The 19609-nt window shown below is 39.9% G+C and overlaps 2 protein-coding genes across 12 annotated transcripts in view; one reads left to right on the top strand and one right to left on the bottom strand.

Moving 5' to 3' along the window:
- SNX25 (sorting nexin 25) overlaps window positions 1-4321 on the top strand; it is a 110680-nt gene extending 106359 nt beyond the window's left edge. For 5 of the 7 annotated variants that reach the window (XM_067721653.1, XM_067721651.1, XM_067721652.1 and 2 more), the window contains 3 exons: window positions 2769-2950; window positions 3216-3316; window positions 3736-4321. In XM_067721653.1, the coding sequence (XP_067577754.1) occupies window positions 2769-2950; window positions 3216-3316; window positions 3736-3816 (364 nt within the window). In that variant the 3' untranslated portion in view covers window positions 3817-4321. Of the gene's footprint in view, window positions 1-27; window positions 316-2768; window positions 2951-3215; window positions 3317-3735 lie in introns of those variants that run through there. The other 2 variants (XR_010939531.1, XM_067721650.1) reach the window with 2 other exon arrangements.
- Window positions 2834-19609, bottom strand: part of LRP2BP (LRP2 binding protein) — a 56361-nt gene continuing 39585 nt past the window's right edge. For 4 of the 5 annotated variants that reach the window (XR_010939533.1, XR_010939534.1, XR_010939535.1 and 1 more), the window contains 3 exons: window positions 7307-7419; window positions 4903-4948; window positions 2834-2970 (listed from right to left, as the gene is read on the bottom strand). Coding sequence is in view for 1 of the 5 variants with exons in the window: in XM_067721663.1 (XP_067577764.1) it covers window positions 7354-7419 (66 nt within the window). In the remaining 4 variants the exon portion in view is untranslated. Of the gene's footprint in view, window positions 2971-4011; window positions 4949-7306; window positions 7420-19609 lie in introns of those variants that run through there. The other variant, XM_067721663.1, reaches the window with a different exon arrangement.

The raw sequence follows: 19609 nt of genomic DNA, 5'->3' as shown, positions 1-19609 counted from the left end.
ACAGTCCAATTACATCCCCAACTAAAGGTTTTTTCGTTTCTCTCTTTATTTCTGATATGATTCTAAGATTGGATAGGGAAGCAGATTTCTACAAGACTGTCTCCTCCAGAATGCACGGTGCACCAGATAACAAGCTTGGGCTGGCTCTGGCAGGCTGGTTGGCAAGGGTCAGAAGATTGTTCTGGAAAGTTCTCTGTTGACCATGATGACTGGTTTTAATATCTTGGGTACAGCGTTTTTATGTCACATGATGTGGATCAGTTTAAGGCTTAGACTCTGAGCCAAAATGAAAGTAGGATGAGCATCGCACGGCAGGTATTTATTTGAAGGGAAATGCAAACCATATATTTTTTTAGAGTTGTGGTGATATTAAAATAGTAATTCCTCATTAGTTGATAGCTAGGTATCCATGAGGGGTGTGTGTACCCTATAACACTATTATAAGCCATACGTGTATTCTGAATTGTATCACGTTACCCATATCCTTAAGGGTTATACTCTATGCCCAGTACCCAGTGCTTACGAGGCTGTAGCATTATGACGTCCCCACACAAAAACTGGGAGTCAACTGCTAAAACTAAGGGGAAAAAAAAATCTAAACTAAACAAGCCCCATATTATATTTTTATTCAGTTGCAAATAGAATATATTTTCCTTGTGGTCATAAACCAAAATTTACTTCTGTTTATTTCTAAGTTCTTTTAAAAAATGGTGGGGCTTCCCTGGTGGCGCAGTGGTTGAGGGTACGCCTGCCGATGCAGGGGACACGGGTTCGTGCCCCGGTCCGGGAAGATCCCACATGCGGCGGAGCGGCTGGGCCCGTGAGCCATGGCCGCTGAGCCTGTGCGTCCGGAGCCTGTGCTCCGCGACAGGAGAGGCCACAACAGTGAAAGGCCCATGTGCCACAGGAAAAAAAAAAAAAAATGGTGTTAGTGGCTTGTTTAGTTGACTTTTAGTATCGTGAGCTTTTAAGCGGAAAAATGCCCTGTTTAACTTACAGTTTCAGTCTGAAGCAAACCTCTTAACCTTAGTACTGACAGGCCTTGGATAAAGAAGTTTTCAAAATGGCCCTATTTTTCTCAGAACTCCAGACTCGCTAACTTATTTCTTTTTCAGTTTCAGAAAATCATGCATACATTCCCTGCTCCTATTTATGGATATTGGCTCTTAATTTTAAGACGAGCAGCTGTGGTCTGAGAGTGGTGAATACATTAGGCGGGGGAGGGGCACCACGTAGGGAATTTTCAGGCTGTGGGTTTCAGTGGGCTTTTTTATCAGGTAGAGAAATTACGGAGCATCTGGCCCTGTGCTCTTTTGCCTCAGGCAGACGAGGACACATCATAAAATTAAGTAGCAGCACAATATGTGCCTCTCGCCTTGTACCAACTGTAATTTCACATCCCAGAATTGCTGCAAAAGCTTCCTCCAGTTTTGGCTAATACAAAGTCAGACCTAAATTGATAGAAAATGCTTAGGTGATGGCCTTTGGTAAGTCACTCACCTAATTTTAAGTTGCAAACTGAAATTTTCCTTCTTCATTTCTTCACGCAGTGCTGGTGAGTAACCCAAAGACTACAGGCAAAACAAGCTGTGTTCTTATGTAGATTTTACTTAGGCAGGTCAGCAGGTTCTCAAAGCCAAAGCCCCATTGAATTAATAAAATTGTTTTATTTGATCTAGATATGAATTGCACAGTTCTAAGCAGTATCGGGAAGTATCTTAGGAGACATGCAGTTACAAACAGGATTACCATGGTTCTGACTCACAGTGGAATTTAGACTTCATTGGTGACTAGTTACTGTGTGCAAAGTGCTGGGCTTGAAACATCTATTTCAGATATTATTTCTGAAAACCTCACATTGTCCCTTTAAAAATCTGGTTGGGAAGTCAGATTCTTAAAGGGCTTTCTGATTTATTATTCGTGAATTAAGTTTGAAACTTCAGGTCTTTCTTGCACTAATAGTCCAAGGTGATTCTGCTCCCATTTTCTGCAGAGAGACTTCCCTTCCCAACCTCAGCACCGCTCCTGGCTCTGTGAGCTGTGCTGCTCTCTGCAGCAGTCCAGTGGTTGGCTGGAATTTGATGAAGTTGGGTTTATGGAAGACCTGGGTAACCAGATAAAAGCCACTTATTTATAACCGTGCAGGTCAAGATCTGCCCGATTTTCACTACTGTGGGAAGGTGACGTGGCTGGATAGCAGTGTATCTTTTCAAAGTCCCCCCCTTTGTGGTGAAAGGGGGGTGTCTTTTCCCCCTTTGCCCCATGAGCATGTGAGATGTTTCCGGGGTCAGACAACTCTGCCCAGCATCCTCTGCCGTGGCCACCCCAGGGGACAACTAGTGAAGAAGCTTGGTTCTCCCCAGGACTCCCAGAGCTCAGGGAGCTCTTCACAGTCTTTTAAAACGGATTGATGCTTTCAGTTTATACCACTTCATGGAGAAATTAGTATGTTGAGTACCGTGCACAGTTAAGAGTAGTTGCAAGCTTCAAACAAATCAGTCTCCTCTCAGTTCTTGCTTTTCCAGATTGAAAGACACCGTGCGGCAAACATTTAGAGAATTCAGTACCAGTGAAAATGTGAGCTCCAGGAATGAATGGCTGTCAGTGTTACCAAAATAAAAAAAAACTTTCCGAGTCAGAGTTTAAAAATCCAATTCCTAGTTTATTCATCAAACGCTTATCTTAACCTACTCATTGATAAATGCCTTGTGAGAATAGAGAATAAGATTTTTAAAAACCTCATCCAAGAAATATTTTGCTCTTGAAAGACAACTCCGGGACGCAGTGGACTGGGCTCTCAGCGAGCAAATGGTGGTCTACTACATCGGCGCTCTCCGGGATGCTTTGTGGCCCGGTGGGAATTTGGCACCTCCGAACACAATCCCAAGTGAAGAGCAAAGCCAGGAAACAAAGCGGAGAGCACAGCAGAAGCTGCTTGAAAACATTCCAGGTGAGGCCTGGGCTCTGACCCTGAAAGTCACATGAAAAGGGAGTGTTGATGGCCCTTCTCCTTTTTCACTTATAGTTTGTATAAATGCCTTATATTGAAAAATTCTAAATTTTCTCCTTAAACATTGGAAAGAGCTGATCACTCATGTTCCTCGCGTCTCCGTGCCTTTATGTGCTGTGTGTGCATATGTCGTAGCCCCTCACTGAAGGTCCGTGCAGGGTGCACTTTATCAATAGCAGCATGGAATATAAACTTAATTTTTCAGATATGCTTCAGAGCCTTGTTGGACAGCAAAATGCCCGTCATGGTATAATAAAAATATTCAACGCACTGCAAGAAACGAGAGCCAATAAGCATCTGTTATATGTGAGTAACTTAAAGCCTCCCAGAGGATTCAGTTTCTTCAGTTCTACGTTTCTGTTCATATACGGGGGTAGATTTTAACTTTTTATACGCTTAATCATTCTTACTGCTTGTAACTCTGAACCCATTTTCTCTGCTTCATTTTTGTTCAATTTGGTTAAAAAAAATACCCCCCTGTGGGTGCAGCATCCCCCTCCTCGCCTGCTGGCTGTTTCTCTCAACTTGTGCTGTAACGTTTCTGCCTGAGTGCTTGGCTTGCTTATTTCAGCAAAGCAAACTGTTTCCCAGTAGTCTGATAATACTGTTGGTGGTTATAACGGACCGTGAAATAAATCAATCTGATGCTAAATGGAGTTTATAGAATACTAATTCCTTTTAACCCTTAGAGAAAAAGACATTTTTTTTTTCCTTTCTTGGTTCAGGTGCTGATGGAACTGCTGCTAATTGAATTGTGTCCTGAGCTGAGAACTCATTTAGATGAACTTAAAGCTTGTCAGGTTTGAGACTCCACAAATAAACCACCAGAGAAATGTCTGTAATAATAGACATGAAACATTTTCCTCTTTTCCACAGAGGGCTTGACTGAGAACCATACCGATCTTTTAGTTACCTCCCTCTAGTTTTATGTGAATTAAGCAGAATTGGGGGGAAAACTTGATGCTGTATATTAGGCAACAGAAAAAAACACTTGTTAATTATTTTTATTTTAATATAAATCCTTTAAAGGTCAACATACTGATTGAAATATAAGTGTTAATACGTGATAAGAACCTAGGAAATATTTTAAATATTTATTGTTTTGTTTTTAAAAAGTTTGTTTTAAATGAATTATGAACATTGTACAGTTAATTTCCTCACTGAGGATTCTGAACATTCCTATATTCGTGTGTGTTGAATATTGTTGTGCAATGCTTTGTGTGAAGTTATTGTGAAAATTTTATTGTCTTTATTTTTACCAAAGATTTCCCATAGTTTGAAGCATCTGAAGCAATAAAATATAAAAATGAATCATAGCGCTCTGATGTTTAAGATGCTTATATCTCAAAAAAAGTTGAAGCACTTAAGATAGTTCAGATACTTATCAAGTGCCTTTTCTGTAGAAAACATTGCACATGTAAGTACTTCCGTAAGGAAGTATAAAGTTTGTTGCCTTTCTCCAGACACAGAATGAATGTGAAAGATATGATTTTTGGTGTGAATGAGAAGAGCCAAAATTGGTGCTTGAAGTGCTGTTATTAGGGAGGTGGGATGGATGGGCAGGAATGAGATGGGGAAACAAAGAGGAGGGAAGTTACTTCAGGCTGTTCAGGACTTGATTGTGTCATCAAGTCTTGGGGACCAGTAGGGGCATTAGGCGAAATCCAGGGTGCAGATGTTGCTTTGTTTTTAGTAGTGGGATCATGGACAAGTCACTTAATGTTGCTGGGTTTTACCATTTATTATGCAGTGATAATGAAACACTTTCCCCTTTCTAACCCCCAGGAATATTGAAAGCAAGCCAATTAAGCAGAAATTCAGTTTGAAATCCATGAAAGAAACATACTATGTATATATAAAGTGGTATTAATTATATCATTGTTAGATCATACCTGCTGAGTTCCTGATATGCCTAGTTCTTGATATGAAACATAAGTGCTGAAAGACAAATGGTTAAAAATTAGTAAAGCAAATTTTATCTTTGATATTCTTTTAGCTACAGCTCTTTGATCCTTATTTCAAACCAAGATATTTGATACTTTCGAAAAAACTCAGTTGGCTATTTATATGGATAAGAATTATCCTTCATAGGGATGTAGAAAAGACATTCAGAGAAGAGAAGCAGTGTGAAGTCACCAAGCCCCAGGAACTCATAGCAGTTACTAAAAGTGACCATCTTCTGCATAATTAAACCACGGCTGTTATGACTCCTCAATCCTTAAGAAGTCGTCTTACTTTTTCATAAGTTATCAACTGTAAGGACTCTTACAGAAGTTTTGATTTTTTTTTGAAAAAAGTTAATGACCTTGAAGCTTCACCTCACTTAAAGGGTGACTCCAATCACAGATCAAGGTGTGCACCATGTTGGGAGTAGTGGTAGTTTGCAGGGGCTCACCTGGGCCAGGTTTGCCAGCTTTATGGTAACTAGAGTAAACTGAAATTTTAAATTCTGTGTTGGGTTCACTTAGGACATTTAAGCACAGCATATTACCAAATATGACATGTCAAATTCCTACCTTTAGGATTTCTCAAACCGTGTTTTAATGGCAGTTAAAGTGGCCTTCACTTTGGGGATGTAGAGTGAGTGAGCTATGAAAGTGCTATTACAGTCCCCATACACTGCCTTATTACATTTCTATTTTAAGATTCTTAAAGGCTTAAGGAACTGGATTGAGTGTGGAGAAGAGAATACCGTTGGAAATTTGGATCTTCAAACCACTGAAGGAATGTTCTATGGATGTTATTAAGAAAACAAGAGCAAAAGCAAGTGGGCTTGTATTGTAGAACGATTTACCTTAGGTTTTATGAAATCTTTTAATGGGCTAGAGACATGGAAATGTTGTTACTGGGGAAGAAGAGCGTCTTCAGCAGAGATTTTAAAAGCAAAGGAATGGGTTTCAGGGATTATTTAAGTTTCTACTCTAAGATTTAAAGAAGTATATGGCCTATGTTTGTCTTTAGATACAGGGAAGAAATTTCAACAAAGTTCAAATAATATAGACAAACCAGAACATAAAACAAGAGCAAGTAGTTTTGTGCCATATAATACTTCTTTAGTGACAGGCACCTACATATTAATTGCATTTTCCCAGTGCTAAGACTAGATCTTGTAAATCACTTTGGAAAGGATGGTTGTGATTTTTAAAATAAAGCCATAACATTTACAAAGAAGGTGTTGTTCAGGTATCTTAAACGTTATTTTCAGTATCTGTTTCACAGATGTATATTTCTTTAGAATCTTTTGCATATGGATTCTATTTTTACTGTCGGATTTTGCCTCTGTAGATGTAATTGATAAGGAAAGCCTCTTGCTAATTTAACAGTTTAGTTATAGTTATATTGGTAGATGATTTGAAATTTTATCTTGTTTTGAAATACATTAAGGGTTTTTAAAATGTAGAAAAGGACCTGAAGCACAGAGAAACATCTTGTTTCAATTGATTACCAGGAACATAGCAGTTTTACTCATTAAGATGTTTAGGGGAAGATATGGAAAGGCAAGATTGTAAGCAATTTCTTAAACCCACTTATTTTGAAATTTAGATTTTTAATTTTCAATTTGGAATTTTCTGTTTTAGAAGTCTTCAATGACTGAAATAAAATTAAAAGTTATTCAAAATTCACAACACTAAGGAGTAAAGAAATTTAAAGAATTAAACTTCAGATTTTTTAAAATAAGTTTGTAGCATTTATACTTCTGAAGTTATTAAAGCTAAGATGACACTAAGTCTTTCAGGACACTATTTAAGAAAGGAAAGAAATACTTGCTTTATGGAATGGTTTTCAATATTTGACATGGTCTTGGTCAGTCTCTAGCCTAAGAGCTGGATCTTTGAAGACTCTTCCTGCAGTTCGATCCTGTAGCTACGTTTCAAGTTGCAACATTTTACAAATTCAAGAGGGGTGGGATGGCAGGGTGGGATAGGGAGGGTGGGATGGGGGGGTGGGATAGAGAGGGTGGGATGGGGGGGTGGGATAGAGAGGGTGGGATGGGGGGGTGGGATAGGGAGGGTGGGATGGGGGGGTGGGATAGGGAGGGTGGGATGGGGGGTGGGATAGGGAGGGTCGGAGGGAGACACAAGAGGGAGGAGATATGGGGATATATGTATACGTATAGCTGATTCACTTTGTTATACAGCAGAAACTAACACACCATTGTAAAGCAATTATATTCCAATAAAGATGTTAAAAAAAAAAGAATGAAGGTAACCTGTCATCAGTAAAATACCCAGGATAATGTAACATGGGAGAGCGAAAACAAACATAGCTATTATAAAAAATTATAAAAATACACACATTCTAAGTTGTTAGGATCGATGATCTTTGTTGAAATACATTGTAGTCTAAATTCTCTGACGAATAAGTAAAGTGTGAAGTTCATCTGCCAATGAAGGATTCAGAAGACAAGCCTTAAAAATCAAAGAAAAAGTTATTTAGACATATTTTGAATTGTTGGATCTTTTGTTTTTAAGAAATAGAGTGCAATGATTTAAGGGAATTTCATAGTTATACATTTCTATTCTGATTTCTTAATTAGGGAGATTCAAGTTAACCTATACAAAGTATTAATAGATCATAACTAAAAATAACCATGCTATTATCCTTTGGGAGAAAATTCTCAGTGCTAAAAATAATGGATTTACACATTGATAGTATTCTAAGTTATGAATTATCAAAATAAGTAAAATAGAAAGCATTAACATTTGGTCTCAAACCTGTTATGTGAATAGTAGCATGCATAATTTTTTAAACATATGATCTTGTTATGCCTAAATTAGCAATAAGGTGCATAATTTCATAATATGCCAGGAATTTGAAAGACAGAAGTTACCTCATCCAGACCTTACTCCATGCAGAAACTGTCCCTTTTAGTACCCATGACAGTTGGTTACCAGATATTTGCTTGCTTGCTTCTAGTGGCAAGAAGTCAGCACCTTGGCTTCTGCACACAGCCCCCCAAGCTGAGGTGTTGGCACAGCCATTTCACACTAGGTTCAAGGCCTCTACATGTGGCACCCTATGAGCTAGTCAAACTAGAATAAGCACAAAAGGAAAAAGAATGGGACTTACACCATTGGTTCTCCTGGTTCTCAGGCCTTCAGACTCAGACTGGAACTAAACCACCAGCTTTTCTGAGTCTCCCAGCTTGCAGATGACAGTCAGTCTTTGCAGTCCCCATAATCATGTACAAATTAGTATATATAGGGGATGAGGATAACATGGCAGACTAGAAGGACCTGAGCTCACCTCATCTCACAAAAACACCAAACTCGCAAGTAACTGCTGAAAAGCACTGACAAAAAAAGGACTAGAACCTACCAAAAAAGATAGTCTACTTTGAAAAACAAAGAAGCCATAACAAGACGGTAGGAGGGTTGTATTCACGATACAATCAAATCCCATATCCACTGGGTAGGTGACTGACAAACTGGAAAATAATTATATTGTGAGGTTCTCCCATAGGACTGAGAGTTCTGAGCCCCCATGTCAGGCTCCAGTGGTCTGGCATTGGGAGGAGGAGCCCCCAGAGCATTTGGCTTTGAAGGCCAGCGGGACTTGATTGCAGGAGCTCCAGAGGACTGGGGGAAACAGAAACACCACTCTTGGAGGGTGCACACAAGGTCTCATGTGCACCAGGACCCAGGGGAAAAAGGCGTGACTTAATAGAAGCCTAGGCCAGACTTACCTGCTGGTCTTGGAGGGTCTCCTGGGGGAGGTGGAGGGCAGCTGTGGCTCACCATGGGGACAAGGACACTGGTGGCAGAGGTACTGGGGAGTACTCATCAGCGTGAGGTGTCCTGGAGGCTGCCATTGCAACGCCAAGACCTGGCCCCACGCAACAGCCCAAGGCTGCAGTGCTGGGAAGCCTCAGGCCAAACTACCAACAGGGCAGGAGCACAGCCCCACCCATCAGCAGACAGGTTGCTTAAAGTCTTCCTGAGCCCACAGCCACCTCAATACACCCCTGCCCATCAAAGGAACAAGACCCAGCTCCACCCACCACTGAGGAGACATCAGTCCCTCCCACCAGGAAGCCTGCACAAGCCTGTTAGATCAGCGTCACTCACGAGGGGGGCAGACACTACAAGCAAGAGGAGCTACAATCCTGTAGCCTGCAGGACAGCAAACACAGAAAGTTTGATAAAATGAGATGGCAGAGGAATATGTTCCAGAGGAAGGAACAAGATAAAACCCCAGCAGAACTAAGTAAAGTGGAGATAGGCAACCTACCTGAAAAAGAATTCAGAGTAATGAAGTAAAGATGATCCAAGGTCTCAGAAAAAGAATGGAGGCACAGACCAAGAAGCTATGGACAATACAATAACTGAAATGAAAAATACACTAGAAGGAATAGCAGAATAACTGAGGCAGAAGAACAGATAAGTGAGCAGGAAGACAGAGTGGTGGAAATCACTGCCCCGGAACAGAATGAAGAAAAAAGAATAAAAAGAAAGCAGGACAGTCTAAGAGACCTCTGGGACAACATTAAACACACCAACATTTGCATTACAGGGGCCACAGAAGGATAAGAGAGAGAGAAAGGGCCTGAGGAAATATTTGAAGAGATAATAGCTGAAAACTTCCCTAACATGGGAAAGGAAACAGTCACCCAAGTCCAGAAAGTGCAGAGAGTCCCATACAGGATAAACCCAAGGAGGAAAATGCTGACACACATTAATCAAACTGACAAAAGGTAAAGACAAAATATTAAAAGCAACAAGGGAAAAGCAACAAATAACATACAAGGGAATCCCTATACAGTTATCAGCTGTTTTTTTAGCAGAAACTGCAGGCCAGAAGGGAGTGGCACAATATATTTAAAGTGATGAAAGGGAAAAACCTACAACCAAGAATACCCAGCAAGGCTCTTGTTGAGCTTTACAGACAAGCAAAAGCTAAGAGAATTTAGCACCACCAAACCAGCTTTACAGCAAATACTCCAGGAGCTTCTCGAGGTGGAAAAGAAAAGCCCACGACTAGAAACAAGAAAATTACAAATGGGAAGCCTCATCAGTAAAGGCAAACATACAGTAAACAGGGGAAATTATCCACACACAAATATATCGAAACCAGCAATCATGAGGACAGTACAAATGCAGGGTATTGGAAATGCATTTGAAATTAAGAGACCAGCAACTTAAAACAATCTTGTATATATATAGCCTGCTATATCAAAACCTCATGGTAACTGCAAACCAAAAATGTACAATAGATAAACATGCAAAAAGAAAAAAATCCAAACACAACACTAAAATAGTCATCAAATCACAAGAGAAGAGAACAAAAGAGGAACGGAAGAAAAAAGACCTACAGAAACAAATCCAAAACAATTAACAAAATGGCAATAAGAACATACATATCAGTCATTACCTTAAATGTAAATGGATTCAATGCTCCAACCAAAACACACAGACTGGCTGAATGGATACAAAAGACCCATATATATGCTCTCTACAAGAGACCCATTTCATATCTAGGGACACATACAAACTGAAAGTGAGGGGATGGAAAAAGATACTCCATGCAAATGGAAAGCAAAAGAAAGCTGGAGTAGCAATTCTCATCTCAGACAAAATCGATTTTAAAATAAAGAGACAAAGGAGGACACTACATAATGATCAAGGGATCAATCCAAGAAGACATAAAAATTATATATGCCCCCAACATAGGAGCACTTCAATATGTAAGGCAACTACTAACATCCATAAAAGGAGAAATTGATGGTAACAATAATACTGGGAGACTTTAACACGCCACTTACCTCAATGGACAGATCACCCAGACAGAAAATCAGTAAGGAAACACAGGCTTTAAATGATGCATTAAACCAGATGAACTTAGTTGATATTTACAGAACAATCCATCTGAAAGCAGCAGAACCCACATTATTTTCAAGTGCACATGGGAAATTATCCAGGATAGATCACATGCTGAGCCATAAAGCGAGCCTCAGTAAATTTAATTGAAATCATATCAAGAATCTTTTCTGACCACAATGCTATGAAATTAGAAATCAACTACAAGAATTAAACTGTAAAAAGCACAAACACGTGGAGGCTAAACAATATGCTACTAAACAACCAATGAATCACTGAAGAAATCAAAAAGGAAATAAAAAAATACCTAGAGACAAATGAAAACAATGATTCAACCCTATGGGACTCAGCAAAAGCAGGTCTAAGAGGGAAGTTTATAGCAATATAGTCTTACCTCAGGAAACAAGAAAAATCCCCAATAAACAACCTAACCTTACACCTAAAGCAACTAGAGAAAAAAAACAAACAAAACCCAAAGTTAGCAGAAGGAAAGAAATCATAAAGATCAGATCAAAACTAAACGAAGTAGAAATGAACAAGAGAAAAGATCAATGAAACTGAAAGCTGGTTCTTTGAAAAGATAAACACTGATAAGCCTTTCGCCAGACTCATCAAGGAAAAAAGAGAAAGGGCTCAAATCAATAAAATTAGAAATTAAAAAGGAGAAGTTACAACTGGCACCACAGAAATACATAGGATCATAAGAAACTACTTACTACAAGCAACTTTATGCCAATAAAATGGCAACCTAGAAGAAATGAACAATTTCTTAGGAAGATACAATCTCTCAAAACTAAACCAGGAAGAAATAAAAAATATGAACAGACCAATTACAAGTACTGAAATTGAAACTGATTAAAAAACCCCCAACAAATAAAAATCCAGGACCAGATGTTTTCACAGGCAAATACTATCAAACATTTAGAGAAGTTAACACCTATCCTTCTGAAACTATTTCAAAAAATTTCAGAGGAAGGAATACTCCCAAACTCATTCTATGAGGCCACCATCACCCTGATACCAAAACCAGACAAAGATACCACAAGATGAGAAAATTACGGGCCAATATCACCAATGAACATAGATGCAAAAATCCTCAACAAATTACTAGGAAACCAAATCCAACAACACATTAAAAGGATCATACATCATAATCAAGTGGGATTTATCCCAGGGATGCAAGGATTTTTCAATATATGCAAATCAATGTGATACACCATGTTAATAAATTGAATAAAAACCATATGATCATTTTAATAGATGCAGAAAAAGCTTTTGACAAAATTCAACACCCATTTATGATAAAACCTGTTCAGAAAGTGGGCATAGAGGGAAACTACCTCAACATAATGAAGGCCATATATGACAAACCCACAGCTAACATCTTAGTAGTGAAAAGCTGAAAGCATTCCCTCTAAGATCAAGAACAAGACAAGGATGTCCACTCTTGCCACTATTATTCAACAGTTTTGGAAGTCCTAGCCACAGCAATCAGAGAAGAAAAAGAAATAAAAGGAATCCAAATTGGAAAAGAAGTAAAACTGTCACTGTTTGCAGATGACATGATACTATACGTAGAAAATCCTAAAGATGCTACAAGAAAACTACTAGAGCTCATCAATGAATTTGGTAAAGTTGCAGGATACAAAATTAATACAGAGAAATCTCTTGCATTCCTACACACTAACAATGAAAGATCAGAAAGAGAAATTAAGGAAACAATCCCATTTACCATTGCATCAAAAAGAATAAAATACCCAGAAATAACCTAGCTAAGGAGGCAAAAGACCTATACTCCAAAAACTGTAAGACACTGATGAAAGAAATCGGATGACACAAACAGATGGAAAGATATATCATGTTTTTGGATTGAAAGAATATTGTCAAAATGATTATACTGCCCAAGCCAATCTACAGATTCAATGCAATCCCTATCAAATTACCAATGGCATTTTTCACAGAGCTAGAACAAAAAATTTTTTAATTTTTATGGAAACCCAAAAGACTCCAAAAAGCCAAAGCAATCTTGAGAAAGAAAAACGGAGCTGGAGGAATCAGTCTCCCTGACTTCAGACTATAGTATAAAGCTGCAGTATGGTACTGGCACAGAGACGGACTTGCAGATCAGTGGAACAGGATAGAAAGCCCAGAAGTAAACCCACGCACCTATGGTCAATTAATTTACAACAAAGAAGGTAAGAATATACAATAGAGAAAAGACAGTCTCTTCAATAAGTGGTACTGGGGAAACTGGACAGCTACATGTAAAAGAATAAAATTATAACATTCTCTAACATCATACACAAAAATAAACTCAAAATGGATTAAGGACCTAAATGTAAGACTAGATACTATAAAAGTCATAGAGGAAAACATAGGCAGAACACTCTTTGACATAAATCACAGTATCTTTTTGGTTCCACCTCCTACAGTAATGAAAATACAAACAAAAATAAATGGAACCCTAATTAAACTTAAAAGCTTTCGCACAGCAAAGGAAACCATAAACAAAATGGAAAGACAACCCACAGAAAGAATATTTAATCCCTTGTTGGTTGCATCATTTGTAAACTCCAAAATATATTGGGTTGGCAAAAAAGTTCATTTTGGTTTTTCCATAAGATGTTATGGGAAAACCCAAATGAACTTTTTGGCCAAGCCAATGAAAATAATTGTGCTTATGCAGCTCAATATATTTTTAAAAACCCAATCAAAAAATGGGCAGAAAATCTAAGACAGATGGCCAAAAAGCACATGAAAAGATGCTCAATGTCGCTGATTAGAGAAATGCAAGTCAAAATTACAGTGAGGTATCACCTAACATCCGTCAGAATGGCCATCATTAAAAAGTCTACAAGAGGGGCTTCCCTGGTGGTGCAGTGGTTGAGAGTCCACCTGCCAATGCAGGGGACACGGGTTCGTGCCCCGGTCCGGGAGGATCCCACATGCCGCGGAGCGGCTGGGCCCGTGAGCCATGGCCGCTGAGCCTGCGGTTCCGGAGCCTGTGCTCCACAATGGGAGAGGCCACAACAGTGAGAGGCCAGCATACCGCCAAAAAAAAAAAATCTACAAGGGGAGGATGGGGGAAGATAGCGGAAGAGTAAGATGTGGAGATCACCTTTCTCCCCACAAATACATCCACACGTGGAACAACTCCTACAGAACACCTACTGAACGCTGGCAGAAGACCTCAGACCTCCCAAAAGGCAAGAAACTCCCCACGTACCTGGGTAGGGCAGAAGTAAAAAGAAAAAACGGAGACAAAGAATAGGGACGTGACCTGCACCTCTGGGAGGTAGCTGTGAAAGAGGAAAGGTTTCCACACACTAGAAGCCCCTTTGCAGGCAGAGACTGTGGGTGGCAGAGGGAGGAAACTTCGGAGCGACGGAGGAGAGCACAGCAACAGGGGTGCGGAGGGCAAAGCGGGGAGATTCCCGCACAGAGGATCGGAGCCGACCAGCACTCACCAGCCCGAGAGGCTTGTCTGCTCACCCGCTGCGGCGGGTGGGGGCTGGGAGCTGCAGCTCAGGCTTCGGTCGGATCCCAGGGAGACGACTGGGGTTGGCGGCGTGAACACGGCCTGCAGGGGATTAGTGCACCACGGCTGGCTGGGAGGAGTCCGGGGAAAAGTCTGGACCTGCCGAAGAGGCAAGAGACTTTTTCTTCCCTCTTTGTTTCCTGGTGCGCGAGGAGAGGGGATTAAGAGCCCTGCTTAAAGGAGCTCCAGAGACGGGTGCGAGCCGGGGCTAAAAGCACGGACCCCAGAGACAGACATGAGACGCTAAGGCCGCTGCTGCCGCCACCAAGAATCCTGTGTGCGAGCACAGGTCACTATCCACACCTCCCTTCCGGGGAGCCTGTGCAGCCTGCCACTGCCAGGGTCCCGTGATCCAGGGACAACTTCTCCAGGAAAATGCACGGCGCGCCTCAGGCTGGTGCAACGTCACGCTGGCCTCTGCCGCCGCAGGCTTGCCCCGCACTCCGTGCCCCTCCCTAGCCCCGGCCTGAGTGAGCCAGAGCCCCCTAAGTCAGCGGTTCCTTTAACCCCGTCCTGTCTGAGCGAAGAACAGACGCCCTCCGGCGACCTACACGCAGAGGCGGGGCCAAATCCTAAACTGAACCCCCGGGAGCTGTGCGAACAAAGAAAAGAAAGGGAAATTTCTCCCAGCAGCCTCAGGAGCAGTGGATTAAATCTCCACAATCAACATGATGTACCTGCATCTGTGGAATACCTGAATAGACATCATCCCAAATGGAGGAAGTGGACTTTGAGAGCAAGACATTATTTTTCCCCCTTTTCCTCTTTTTGTGAGTGTGTATGTGTATGCTTCTGTGTGAGATTCTGTCTGTACAGCTTTGCTTTCACCATTTGTCCTAGGGTTGTGTCCGTCTTTTTTTTTTTACTTAAAATTTTTTTTCTTAATTATTTTTTTATCTTATAATAACTTTATTTTATCACACTTTATTTTATTTTATCCTCTTTATTTCTTTTTACTTTTTCTCCCTTTTATTCTGAGCCATGTGGATGAAAGGCTCTTGGTGCTGCAGCCAGGAGTCAGTGCTGTGCCTCTGAGGTGGGAGAGCCAACTTCAGAACACTGGTCCACAAGAGACCTCCCAGCTCCACGTAATATCAAACAGCAAGAATCTCCCAGAGATCTCCATCTCAACACCAACACCCAGCTTCACTCAATGACCAGCAAGCTACAGTGCTGGACACCCTATGACAAACAACTAGCAAGACAGGAACACAGCCCCACCCATTAGCAGAAAGGCTGCCTAAAATCATAAGGCCACAGACACCCCAAAACACACCACCTGACGTGGACCTGCCCACCAGAAAGACAAGATCCAGCCTCATCCACCAGAACACAGGCACTAGTCCCCTCCACCAGGAAGCCTACACAACCCACTGAACCAACTTTAACCACTGGCGACAGACACCAAAGACAACGGGAACTACGAACCTGCAGCCTGCAAAAAGGAGACCCCAAACACAGTAAGATAAGCAAAATGAGAAGACAGAAAAACACACTGCAGATGAAGGAGCAAGATCAAAACCCATCAGACCTAACAAAGGAAGAGGAAATAGGCAGTCTACCTGAAAAACAATTCAGAATAATGATAGTAAAGATGATCCAAAATCTTGGAAATAGAACAGAGAAAATGCAAGAAACATTTAACAAGGACCTAGAAGAACTAAAGAGGAAAGAAGAAACGATGAACAACACAATAAATGAAATTAAAAATACTCTAGAAGGGTTCAATAGCAGAATAACTGAGGCAGAAGAATAGATAAGTGACCTGGAAGATAAAATAGTGGAAATAACTACTGCAGAGCAGAATAAAGAAAAAAGAATGAAAAGAACTGAGGACAGTCTCAGAGACCTCTGGGACAACATTAAACACACGAACATTCGAATTATAGGGGTCCCAGAAGAAGAAGAGAAAAAGAAAGGGACTGAGAAAATATTTGAAGAGATTATAGTTGAAAACTTCCCTAATATGGGAAAGGAAATAGTTAATGAAGTCCAGGAAGCACAGAGAGTCCCATACAGGATAAATCCAGGGAGAAACACGCCAAGACACATACTAATCAAACTGTTAAAAAATTAAATACAAAGAAAACGTATTAAAAGCAGCAAGGGAAAAACAAACAAATAACACACAAGGGAATCCCCATAAGGTTAACAGCTGATCTTTCAGCAGAAACTCTGCAAGCCAGAAGGGACTGGCAGGACATATTTAAAGTGATGATGGAGAAAAACCTACAACCAAGATTACTCTACCCAGCAAGGATCTCATTCAGATTTGATGGAGAAATTAAAACCTTTACAGACAAGCAAAAGCTGAGAGAGTTCAGCACCAGCAAACCAGCTCTACAAAAAATGCTAAAGGAATTTCTCTAGGCAAGAAATACAAGACAAGGAAAAGACCTACAATAACAAACCCAAAACAATTAAGAATATGGGAATAGGAACATATATCGATAATTACTTTAAATGTAAATGGATTAAATGCTCCCACCAAAAGACACAGACTGGCTGAATGGATACAAAAACAAGACCTATATATATGCTGTCTACAAGAGACCCACTTCAGACCTAGGGACACATACAGACGGAAAGTGAAGGGATGGAAAAAGATATTCCATGCAAATGGAAACCAAAAGAAAGCTGGAGTAGCAGTTCTCATATCAGACAAAATAGACTTTAAAATAAAGACTATTACCAGAGACAAAGGACACTACCTAATGATCAAGGGATCGATCCAAGAAGAAGATATAACAATTGTAAATATTTATGCACCCAACATCAGAGCACCTCAATACATAAGGCAAATACTAACAGCCATAAAAGGGGAAATCGACAGTAACACATTCATAGTAGGGGACTTTAACACCCCAATTTCACCAATGGACAGATCATCCAAAATGAAAAAAAATAAGGAAACACAAGCTTTAAATGATACATTAAACAAGATGGACTTAATTGGTATTTATAGGACATTCAATCCAAAATTAACAGAATACACATTTTTCTCAAGTGCTCATGGAACATTCTCCAGGATAGATCATATTCTGGGTCACAAATCAGGCCTTGGTAAATTTAAGAAAATTGAAATTGTATCAAGTATCTTCTGCGACCACGCTATGAGACTAGATATCAATTACAGGAAAAGATCTGTAAAAAATACAAACACGTGGAGGCTAAACAATACACTACTTAATAACGAAGTGATCACTGATGAATTCAAAGAGGAAATCAAAACATACCTAGAAACAAATGACAATGGAGACACGACGACCCAAAACCTATGGGATGCAGCAAATGCAGTTCTAAGAGGGAAGTTTATAGCAATACAATCACACCTTAAGAAAGAAGAAACATCTTGAATAAACAACCTAACCTTGCATACCTAAAGCAATTAGAGAAAGAACAAAAACCCCCCAAAGTTAGCAGAAGGAAAGATCAGATCAGAAATAAATGAAAAAGAAATGAAGGAAACAATAGCAAAGATCAATAAAACTAAAAGCTGGTTCTTTGAGGAAGATAAACAAAATTGATAAACTATTAGTCAGACTCATCAAGAAAAAAAGGGAGAAGACTCAAATCAACAGAATTAGAAATGAAAAAGGAGAAGTAACAACTGACACTGCAGAAATACAAAAGATCATGAGAGAGTACTACAAGCAACCCTATGCCAATGAAATAGACAACCTGGAAGAAATGGACAAATTCTTAGAAATGCACAACCTGCCAAGACTGAACCAGGAAGAAATAGAAAATATGAACAGACCAATCACAAGCACTGAAATTGAAACTGTGATTAAAAATCCTCCAACAAACTAAAGCCCAGGACCAGATGGCTTCACAGGTGAATTCTACCAAACATTTAGAGAAGAGCTAACACCTATCCTTCTCAAACTCTTCCAAAATATAGCAGAGGGAGGAACACTCCCAAACTCATTCTACGAGGCCACCATCACCCTGATACCAAAACCAGACAAGGATATCACAAAGAAAGAAAACTACAGGCCAATATCTCTGATGAACATAGATGCAAAAATCCTCAACAAAATACTAGCAAACAGAATCCAGCAGCACATTAAAAGGATCATGCACCATGAACAAGTGGGGTTTATTCCAGGAATGCAAGGATTCTTCAATATATTCAAATCAATCAACGTGATACACCATATTAACAAATTGAAGGAGAAAAACCATATGATCATCTCAATAGATGCAGAAAAAGCTTTTGACAAAATTCAACACCCATTTATGATAAAAACCCTGCAGAAAGTAGGCACAGAGGGAACTTTCCTCAACATAATAAAGGCCATATATGACAAACCCACAGCCAACATTGTCCTCAATGGTGAAAACTGAAAGCATTTTCACTAAGATCAGGAACAAGACAAGGTTGCGAACTCTCACCACTCTTATTCAACATAGTTTTAGAAGTTTTAGCCACAGCAATCAGAGAAGAAAAGGCAATAAAAGTAATCCAAAGCAGAAAAGAAGAAGTAAATGTCATTATTTGCAGATAACATGATTCTATACATAGAGAATCCTAAAGATGCTACCAGAAAACTACTAGAGCTAATCAATGAATTTGGTAAAGTAGCAGGATACAAAATTAATGCACAGAAATCTCTGGCATTCCTATACACTAATGATGAAAAATCTGAAAGTGAAATTAACACTCCCATTTACCATTGCAAGAAAAAGAATAAAATATCTAGGAATAAACCTACCTAAGGAGACAAAAGACCTGTATGCAGAAAATTATAAGACACTGATGAAAGAAATTAAAGATGATACAAATAGATGAAGAGATATAGCATGTTATTGGATTGGAAGAATCAACATTGTGAAAATGACTCTACTACCCAAAGCAATCTACAGACTCAGTGCAATCCCTATCAAACTACCACTGGCATTTTTCACAGAACTAGAACAAAAAATTTCACAATTTGTATGGAAACACAAAAGACCCCGAATAGCCAAAGCAATCTTGAGAACGAAAAACGGAGTTGGAAGAATCAGGCTCCCTGACTTCAGACTATTCTACAAAGCTACAGTAATCAAGACAGTGTGGTCCTGGCACAAAAACAGAAATATAAATCAATGGAACAGGATAGAAAGCCCAGAGATAAGCCCACGCATATATGGTCACCTTATCTTTGATAAAGGAAGCAGGGATGTACAGTGGAGAAAGGACAGCCTCTTCAATAAATGGTGCTGGGAAAACCGGACAGGTACATGTAAAAGTATGAGATT

The sequence above is a fragment of the Pseudorca crassidens genome, chromosome 21 (genome assembly GCF_039906515.1).
Source record: "Pseudorca crassidens isolate mPseCra1 chromosome 21, mPseCra1.hap1, whole genome shotgun sequence".
Lineage (NCBI taxonomy): Eukaryota > Metazoa > Chordata > Mammalia > Artiodactyla > Delphinidae > Pseudorca > Pseudorca crassidens.
Note: the sequence above shows the minus strand (reverse complement) of the source record. Positions and strands in the feature narration are given on the sequence as shown.